The sequence below is a fragment of the Rhinolophus ferrumequinum genome, chromosome 22, assembly GCF_004115265.2.
Source record: "Rhinolophus ferrumequinum isolate MPI-CBG mRhiFer1 chromosome 22, mRhiFer1_v1.p, whole genome shotgun sequence".
NCBI lineage: Eukaryota > Metazoa > Chordata > Mammalia > Chiroptera > Rhinolophidae > Rhinolophus > Rhinolophus ferrumequinum.
In genome coordinates this window covers 50541752-50552514 of record NC_046305.1, presented here as the reverse complement: position 1 = coordinate 50552514, position 10763 = coordinate 50541752, and the positions used below count along the sequence as shown (strand labels likewise).

At 40.1% G+C, this 10763-nt stretch overlaps 1 protein-coding gene across 1 annotated transcript in view; it reads right to left on the bottom strand.

Moving 5' to 3' along the window:
- Window positions 1-1202: 1202 nt before the first annotated feature.
- The window catches only part of VPS45 (vacuolar protein sorting 45 homolog), a 51075-nt gene continuing 41514 nt past the window's right edge, over window positions 1203-10763 (bottom strand). The window contains 1 exon segment of the mRNA XM_033093037.1: window positions 1203-1836. Within this exon segment, the coding sequence (XP_032948928.1) occupies window positions 1749-1836 (88 nt within the window). The 3' untranslated portion in view covers window positions 1203-1748.

The following is a 10763-nucleotide window of genomic DNA, read 5'->3' as shown; positions in this document are numbered from 1 at the left end:
AGGGTAGGGCTGTTTTCTTAGCCTTTTTGATATTGTTAGTTGACTAGGCACAATGGAAGCAGACGAATAATGGGAAGGGTATAAGTCTCTGTTTTTATTCTTCTTATTCCAAAGAGTTATCTTGCCAAGAGGAAGGGAAGCATAGGTAATCCTGCTTGAAGGAGGGAGGTTTCTGTTGATTTGGAAGACTATGTAACTTGTAAATGGTGCATTTAAAATACTGCCTCCCTAAGTGAAGTCTCTCTCACTTTTTTAAAAAATGAAGAATTAAAAAAAAGAAAGTACCGAAGGGGACTGCAACAAAAAGAAAAGAATTTAGATCTTAGCTCTTAGCTCCCATGTGGATAAAAGCCTACGACTTCACATGAGTGCAAGGTAAAAAAACAATGGCTGAGAGCTGAGAGGAATTTTAGCTTTTCCATTTCTTGAACTGCTGATTAGGGCAGTGGGAGTGTTGACAGGAATCCTGTCATTTTGCGCGGTGATTCTGTATCCCCAACTTGGAGACAGGAATCAATCTTATTTACTATTATTAGTCAATTTTATGGAGTGTTCAGATGTTCTAGGTGCTGAATACGTATTATCTCACCTCATTTAATGCTAACCACCCTATGAGGAAGGTACTTTATTACTCTCATTTTATAGGTAAGGAAACTGAGCCCGGAGGTGACTTAAATGACATCCCCAAAGTCCCATAACCGACATAGATTTGAGCTGTGGCTAATCTACACTTGAGAATGTTTACCGACATAAAAGAAAGGTAAAAAGTATCCTATCACTTAAGGGAAGAGAGGTTTATTCAGTCATTTTGCTGCTGGAGGAATTTTTCTTGAAAAATGGTTTTGGATTTTGGGGGCTAAATAAAATGCTTAAAAAAACACCCCCCCCAAAATGGAAAAGTGCAGTAAGATACAGGACTTAACAGGGAACCAGGGGGGGTTGCACTGTGTGCTTTTGCTATGATCTGAGGACACCGTCACTCCCTGGCGCTCATGAGAGCATCACTTTCCAGTGCTTTCAAGGGACGTGGCATTGACAGCAGAATTTATTGTTTGCCTTAACACACTTTAAATATCCTTTGGGCAGAGGCAATGCCTTCCCCACGTTTGGTGCGAAGCAAGCTCATGCCTCATCTCAGGAATTCCCATAAATAGTTGTTAACCCCAAAGAAACAAAAACAAATCACTTGTATCTTTTCACAAAATGGATTTTTATTACAGTCATACATGGTTTCAGTGCCACAGAAAATTGCAACGTAGGGACAGACAATGTTTTTGGATGGCTCTCTACAGAAACATGATGAGTTTTCAGAAATGAGTTGTGCAGGAATGTGGTTAATGAAAAAAGTGAAAGGGGTCAAGAGGAGAGAGAGTGTAGCATGTGCATCAAATGATTACTTTTAAAAACTCCTCTATGCTCTGATAACCTTTTTCTCAAGTAAGGTCCCAAAAAAATTCATCAGAAACTGAAGTGATTGTGCTACTAAACACAAGGAATACGTGTATTTATTTATTTGCTAAAGAAACCACGAGAAAAGTGGGTTGGGATGGGCTCAGACTTACTCCCAACTCATCGCTGGGAGTCTGGGCGTCTGTGCCAACAGCTCAGGAACCAGCAGGCTAGCTGCAGACGGGTTGTAAGAACAAGCACAAAACCCAAGTCCCTTCTCCGTTGTCTCCGGTCGGTGGGAAAGCCTGCAGCGTGGCCAGAGGAGACTGTGCCATCGTCTTCACCTCTCCATCACCATTTCACCTTCTGCTTGCTGACCTCGCCATGAGCTGAGAGCTCTCCTTGCTTCGGCTGTGCACTCCAGAAGCCAGAACTTCCTCTAGGAAACTGACCAGTAAATTTGAGGTTACTCAAAGGGAAAAAAAAGCATCTCCAAAACCAGACGAATTTTGCTCATGACATCTAACTAGATGGCAAGACATCGTGACTAGTATGCAGGAAGCGCTGGTCTGATACTTGGGCGCAGAACAGAAGCATCAGTTGAGCGCTGAAACATCCAGACTAGGGGGAAAGCCCTTTGCGCCCTTCCCCAGGGTTCTGACTGTGTTTTCCAGCGTTAAACTTGTAAGATCTGTTAAGACTCGTATTGCAAGGTTGAAATTTCTAGTTAAGAGCCCAGAACTTTTAAGGGCAAGGCAGCTGTATTAACTCAGAGCCATGTTACATCAGCACCTCTCATCTATGCGTACTCTTGGAACTGCCTCAGAACTTGTTTCGTGCCTCTGGTCTCTTCTTTATCCAATCTATGCTCCAAAGTGGCACCAGAGTTAATTTTCTAAAATACAGATTATATCCTATTGCATACTCTCCCCTCTTCTGCTTTAAAACATTTCTTTTGCTTATAGAATAATGTACAGATTGAAATTCAAGGCCTTTTATAATGTGGCCTCTCTTATTTATTTTGTTCCAAGAACTGTGTTAAGCCGTATGTGTATGTGTGTGTATATATTTGTGTGTTGTGTGTATATGCATAATATATATATGAAATAGATGCTATTTCCCTCATTTAAAAAAATGAAGAAACTAAATTACAGAGAGGTTAAGTAACTTGCCAAGGTCCCAGCAGCTGGTCAGTGGCTGAGCTGGGTTGAAACGCAGGCTCTGGAATCCGTGCCCTCAGCACCACACAACAAACACCGCCTCTGCCTCGTCTGGTTCCATCTCCCACCATGCAGCCCATGCGCCGTTCGTGTCCAACCTCTCCCTGTTCCCTAAACATGTCGTGAGCTTTCCTACCTTCATGCTTTGCTCTGATTATGTCCTATGTCTGAAATGATAGACTGCCCTTCTCCTTCGGATGAAATCCTTTTAAGCCTGAGGGTTAACAGTCACCTTTGCTGTGAAGCCTTCCCAGACTCCTCCATGCTGAACGAATGATGCCCAGCATTCTTACCGCGTGGTCCGAGTGCCCATTTAGCACTGTATTAGTATGAATTAGGAACTCTACGTATTATTGTTGCCCAAACAGACTGTGACCTCCTTAGCGGGGGACTAAGATTTATTCGGCTTGGCTTTCCAGGGCTTGGCACAGAGGCTAACACCTAGTAGCTACTCCATAAAGGTACACTGAATAAATGAGTTAAATGGCTACCCATTAGCAAGGGAGCCTTCTCTATGACGTAGCTCTTTGGGCAGTTTTTTCAAGTATACCGGAGTCACTCTCGAGAGAGATCTATCGTAGACAGAGGGTTGGCGGAATGACCGGGTACCTTGTTATTACCAATGTTTTGGAGTTTTAGACCTGGAAGAGTTTAGGCTTTAGAGGATTTAAATTCCAAACTCCTTTGCAAAAGAGAAAAATGGTGAAGTAGAGAGAAAGGAGTAGAAACTAACTTCATTTATTCCTCTACTGAAACGCAGGCACCGGTCTGTCCTGGCATTTGGGCCAGATGGACTAGGGACACTCGGAGGTCAGAAAATGACTTTTAGGAAGCATGAAACATACGCGTATGTACTGGGAAACACTGTAAGAATTTATCAGATGGTCTTTACTTCACTTCAGACTCTGCTACTTGCGCAAAGGAAAGGAGTAACTTTCCTGAAATTACACTTAAATCATCCTCTGTGTATCAGCAAGACCCCACAAACTCCACTGCAGAGAAAATGCTATTTATATTTTCCAAGCCTAATTTTGTTTCCTAGGGCCATTGTGCCTTTTTAAAAAGTATCTATTTGGGGACTTGATGAGTCACTGCTGAGTGCTTTAACAATTATGGGCAATGAACATACTGGTATCTGTACCCCAAATTTAGACTATGTTTAAAAACAACAAAAAAGAATGACTTTTCTTTTCTAGATTTATTTTAACTCAGTCTCACTTAAAAAACAAACTCAAAAATCCCCTTCTCCTCTGGTACTATAATCCAATCCAGTTTAGCTCAGTTCAACTTAATAAGTGTTTTCTGAGCATCCATTATGCAGCAGGCACTGAGCGAGGTGTCTGAATGACGCTTGTCACAATTCCTTCCTTTAAGGGGCTCTCAGAGACAGATACACAGTCACGACTCCGTGTGAGACACGGTATAAAGAGATGGTGCCGGGGCTCACCTCATAGATTAATGCGATTGCTTGTCTTGGTTTGTGCTGTCATCAAGTGTGTTTTCCCTACACGATGGCAAAGAGGAAGGTGGGTAGAAAAAAATTCTGATTTTTAAAAGGCAACCTCAAAAAGTCTTGCATCACGCACTGAAAAACAAGTTTCTTTACTTTTATGTCTTAGGTATGGACTAGAGACTAACACAGGACTTAAAATTGTAATTACTGAAGTGAGTGAACAACTGTGTTCTTAAGTAAAGCTGTATGTTATAGTAAAACAAAACTCTTCTTTCTCCTTTTTCTCTGTCTTCCTCGTTTTTCACTATCCTCCACAGATAGAAATTACAGGTGAGTTTCTTACTATACCAAAGACACCAAAGGAATCTAGAAGCACATCTGAAGAGTGCTGCAATGCAAAAAATGAGTGGAATTTCTGGGAAGCAGGAAAATAGAAAAAGACTTGCAGGAAAATAATGAGACAAAAACCCAAGATATTTGCCTGAAAGGAGTAATAAGCTAATTCCAGTCAAACACTAAGCTGGAGACGCTGGAATATAGGAGTGGGTGAGAGGGAAGGCTAGGACGAAACTTAAGAGCTCAAAACACTGACCACTCTCCTCACTGCTGTGTTTCTTACCTTTTTGCTTTTGCACATACATTCCCTCTGCCTAGAAGGCTGCCCCATCCCTCTCACACTTTATCTAGTGGCACTCTGCAGCTTTTAAAACCCAGCTCTATATTACCACTCCTCTAGGAATTCTTTTGCCTACATGTTCATTTTCCACATAAGCCTATGAGTTTTTCAAGGGCACAGGCATTATTACATGAATACATTATTTTTGTACAACTTAAAAAATAGTACACATAAAGCTCAAGTCTTCCTCGATTCTTCTTCTCCCCATTACTCTTTCCACAGATAACAGTTGGATCAACAGATATTTATTAAGAGCCTCTTATGTGACAGATACTGTTCTAGAACTACGAATATAATAATAAGCAAAGTGAACAAAAATCTGCCCTCATGGAATTTATATTCCAAGGGGGGAGGATGCAAGATAAACGGAATTAATAAGTAAAATATAATAACACAACAATAATAATGTAAACACATATCACTACATACAAGATACTGTTCAAATGAGATAGAAACTGTCCCACTTCATGAAGAAACTGGGGCACAGAGATGTCAAGGTCTTGCATCTTGAAAGTGACAGAGTTGGGGTACAGACCCAGACTGTCTGGCTTCAGAGTTTGTTCTCTTAACCACGATGTTACACTGCCTCTCTGCAGTGTGTTAGGTGAAGAAAATGCTATGGAGAATAGTAAAGCAGGTTTGAAGGAGAGCTGGAGTGTTGGTTGTGTGAGATTTTAAATCCAGTGGTGGAGGAAGGCCTTGCTGAGAAACTAACATCTGAGCCAAGTCCTGCACGAGGCAAGGGGCATATCCCTGGGGGAAGGGCAGGTGCAGGGGACCACGGCCTGGTATGTTCAGGGAATAGAAAGGAGGCCAGTGTGGCTGCAGTGAAGTGAATAGGTGTTGGGTAGTGAGAAACGAGATCTGAGATGTTAAGGAAGGAGCTGGAGGGGAGTGTGTAGAGAATAGTCTATGGATAGAACTCCAGTCATTCCAAAAATAGGAGAAATGAGCCGAAGAGACAGAGAAGGAATGGCCAGGGAGGTCGGAGGACTGGGAGAGTGTAGTTTCTGGAAGGTAACTGATACAAGTGTTTCCAAGTGAAGGGACTGACCACCTGTGTCACATGCTGCTGACAGGTCAAGGAAAATGAGTGCTAAAAACTGACCCTGGGGTTAGCCATGTGTAGGTCCCTGGGGACCAAACAAGAGCAATTTTGGGGAGTGATGGGGGTGAAAGCCTGGACAGAGTGGCTTAAGAGAAGAGGTGAGGTTTAAAAGGATATGTGGGTTTAAGAGAATATGTAAGGAAAAGAATTAAAGAGGGTATATAAACAATTCTTGAAGGATTTTGCTATAAAAGAGAATGGAGAAATAGTATAGAACCTGGAAAGAGTTAGGAAGTTACTAGAGGGTTTTTAAAGGGGTGGGGAGGGGAACAGCATGTTTCTATGCTTCTATTAATGATCTGACAGAGTTGGAAAAACCAATATGGAGTTTGGAGTGACATCTGGACTAGGTGAGCGGATGGGATGTGGCCGGACGAGAGCAGAGAGGGGAGGGGTAGTGGGAGCTGTGGGAGTTCTAAGGGCTTCTCTTACCAATTAATGTACATCGTGAGTAATATCTTCTTGATCTGGGCATCCTTAGTATAAAAAGATGTTGAATTAAGTGCTTGCTGGATGAGTACATGAGTCAGATTCCTAATTTTTAAAGAAGTAAAGACCCCAGCTTAAGCGTCACCTATTAGGCTAAACTTTGCCTGAAGATCTAACAATAAATACAGGAGCGTGGGGAAAGGTTAGCACTCAACATCTATGTCTGAAAACACTACGAATCAGACACAGAGGTCACCCTGCCCCTCACTGGATGTACACTTTACCCGTAAAGAACTTCTCCTTATTTCTCAAATGTGCTGCACCTTTTTCCCTCACCTGTCCTTAATTATGCTGTTTCCTGACTGCTCTTTCTTCCTATGGAAATCCAACTTATTCTCTAAGGCCTAGCCCAAATGTTGTCTCCTCTGTGAAGCATTTCCTGATTACTCTGTCAGAAGTAATTATTTCTATTTAGGACACATTTTATTTAACTTACATACATTAACACTTGTCAATTTTTTTGTACCTAAAAACCTCTAACAACGTAAGAGAGTGAATTTATTAGTCTTGAGGGTATAGTCCAAATACGTTTACCAGCTGACCTCTTTCTGGTATTTTGTTTTAAAAATGCATAACAATTTTATGTTCTTTTTCATAAAAGAATCTTTTCAATTTTGAGATAAACATATTTTAAGGTGCTTATCAGCGAAATTATTTAATTCTACCCCTGAAAAATCCCCCCAAACTATCTGAAAATGGACTCCAAAAGATGTATCATGTTCATTTTGTGCCTTTGAGTCCCTGGGACTAATCATACCCTACTTTGAGAAATACAAATTTGTTTGACTGCCCCACTGGATGACAAGGTCACCAGGGACAGCGACATCTTACTTTCTTTGTGTTTTAGCCCCTGCCGTGAACTGTGCCTTATATCAAGCAGCTAGCTTCTCAGGATCTTCCCTCTTGTTCCCAAACATCCTCATGACATTCTGTCAGTGCCCTTGGCTCACATTTCTCCTCGCTGTTCTTTGATAGAGGCCATAGTAACAGTAAACAAAACAACTCCAATGTCCATGGACAGGGAACAGTTCAGAAGTAAGCTGTAGCGTGTTCACACAGTGGAGTGTTACACAGCACTGAAAAGTGAATGAACAAGGTTCGAAAATGAATGGAACAACACAGATAACCCTTAGAAGCAATGTTGAATGAAAAAAAGGATGCTATTTTTATAAAGCTCAAAAATAAGCAAAACTAGACAATGTACTACTTAGAAACACATAGATCAGTGATAAAAAAAACAACAACAACCCTCCCCCACCAAAGCCAGGGAACTAAACACAAGATTTTGGATAGTGGTTACCTGGGAGGTAAGGGATATAATCGGAGAGAAAAACACAGATAGAGCCACGTTACTGGCAATTTTCTAGATCTTGGGTTAGGGGAGGGATTCAAGGGTGTTCCTTATATTATTATACTTTCTAACTTATATGTTACACATATTCTTTTATAAATATAAAATATTAAAATACAATAAAGAGAAAAAAGCTGAATGGGTTTCTTTACTCTGGAGTGTCTTAGAATCTTTAATGTGCTAATGTGAATTGTGACTTTTCCAAGAGAAGGATACAGTTTTTTCCAAACTTAGTTGATATCTCCTCAAACCAATTTTCTATGGAACAGACCTTGAAATACACTGAATTAAGATATAAAATATTTCTATTGAGGTTACTTTATCCTACGACACTTTTACAAGCAATGTAACTGCCTATTTAAAAATGCAGCTGCTCGTTTCCAGTTCCCACCTTAGTACCAGATGCCTGATTTATGAGAAACAAAAAGCAAAGCAAAACATAAACAGGAGCCCTTGGCCCTATTTCCCCTCCCACTGAGAAGAAATAGGACAAAAAAGCACTGATCCAGCATCGTGCACGTATCATCCCGTGAGGAGAAAGGGTTATGCTCATAACGCTCAGACAAAACATTCATTCCTCAGAGACATAACTGCCTGTACTATCAGTTACACAGAGGTCTGACAGGACAGTATCATCTGAGAATAAAAAGAGCTACAGATGTCCCTTCTCACCATGGGGAACATTTGAGACCATGTCAGTTTGTCAGAGCAACCACAACTACAGAAGTAGAATGGCGACCACCATTAACAAACAGAAAATACAAGAATCAGAGTCCCACATAACCTAACTGTAGCAAGCCTGGATTGCTGATGACTCGATGCATATCTATTAATTATAGAAGTACTGACTCTGAGGGCCTCCTGGACGAGATTTTTAGTGAGCACGAATGGAAACAGCTACTCAAATTTTTCTCCTCACAGACTACAGAGGTCATCTAGAAATTGCACTACTACTAGTAAATTTTATCACAGCCTCAGTACGTTCCTACCTGGGATACTAATGTAATCCTGCTCTTGAATTATGTTAAAGTGAGGATTTTCAAAACAAGTGATTTAGAAGAAGTATGGGTGATGACAGAGGTAGTGGTGATAAATATCCACAGTCTTTTTTACTTTATCTCCCCAAATGTAATAGCAATAGCAGCAGCAGCAAGTCACATTTATTGAGTGCTTACCTGTGCTGGTTACATACTGTACCTCATCTAATCATCCCAACGGTGACATGACAGAGCTAGTATTACCTCCATTTTACAGTTGAGAAAACTGAGGCACAGAAAAGTCAAATCATTTGCCTAAGATCACACAGGTCACACATGGCAAAACTGGGATTTGAAAAAGGTAGTCTGGCATTGGAGCCCATGTTCTTAATTGCTGTGCTTCACTGCCCCTTAAAAGACCAAAGACTACTGAAGGGTGACTTATAAATAACACGTGCCATTCTAGCCCAGAAGCTCTCATGACAATCCGAGTGAAAGAACACGTGTCCCGAAGGACGCACCATTCAGTAGGCGTAGAGGAAGGAGAGCTCCGGGCAGCTGAGGGTAATCAGCTCTCTACTATTTAATAATCCCAGTGGCATCACATTGATGGCTTTTTAAAATTTACAGAACATTTTTCTGTGGTGATAAAAACCATAGAAATGTAGATACTATAGGAAATAAAGAAGTAAATGAGTCACTTTTGTGTCACTACATAGAGTTTTTGAGAGCTTCCTTCCATTTTTCACTTTTTATTATTGAACCCAACAAATCCTAAAACAAATACGCAAGTACTGTATTGGGTCTTACATACTACACAAAAAGGCATGTCCTACAAGCTTGTAAGAGATAAGGACATTTGTCTAAAATGCAACGTTTTGGCTGCCAGAAACAGAAATCCATTCCAACTAGCCTAAGCAAAAAAGAAAAGTGTACTAGCTGGCATGGGGTAAACTTTAAAACCAACCTTCTCCATATGAATGGATGATTTTTAAATTTGTGTTTAAGAATCAGGAGCGGCTAACTTCAGTGTTGGTAAGGGCACAGTGTGAAGGTATAAACTAGTAAGACTTTTTGGGCTGGCAAATTAGTTACTTAGCATCTTAAAAACGTTTATACTCTTGGATGCAGCAATTTCATCTCAACATTGCTAGTGGCGCATGGAATCTATGATAACATAAATTTGAGCTTGCATTCCAGCTTTTGTACTTCCCTGCTAGATGATCTAAGGCAAATTACTTAATTTCTCCAAGTTCCAGCTTCTTATTTGAAAACTGAGATCACAACAATATTACTTCTTCGTAAGATTAAATGAGATAATATGTGTAATGAAGTCAGCAGACTGTCTGGCATATAGTATATACACAATTATTATTCTCTCAAGTGAACAACTGCACAAGTGTATAAAGATGTATATAAAATGATGTTTATTACAACACTATTTATAAGAGTGAGAAATTATAAACAATGAATATCAAACAACATTTCTTTTGTTCACCACTGTATGTCTAGTCTCAAGATAGCTCCCGGAATGCAGTAGTTGCTCAATAAGTATTTGTTGAGGGAACAACAAGCTGATTAGTTAAATAAATTGTGGCACGATCAGATATCAGTCATTATAAATGACATATATAAGTATTTTCATTGAAAGTACATGTACAGTATATTCCCTTTTATTTAAAAATATGTGTGTATATGTTAGTAATAGAAAAAGGTCTAAGAGGCTATATACTAGGATGTGACATTTCCTACGCTGGGATGGCAGTAGTATGGCTATTTTCGTCTTCTTTTTGCTTAGCTGTATTTAACTTTTTTATTTTTGTCCTACAAGAATTATACATTGATTTTGTAATGAAAAGCTAAAAGATATATATGTTCCAGTGGACAAAGAATTGGAATCAGGGGCCACATCTAGATTTGAATCGTGGGTTAACTTCAAATTTTCAAACAAGCATCTTAGGAGAGTTATTCATTTATATGTCTATTTTCCCATTAGACATTGAGACTTGTAAAGATACAGAACTTGTCTTCATCTTTGTAGCACCTTGTACAGAACCTTACACATAATCAACTCGCAGAAAATGCTTGTCAGTGACAGGC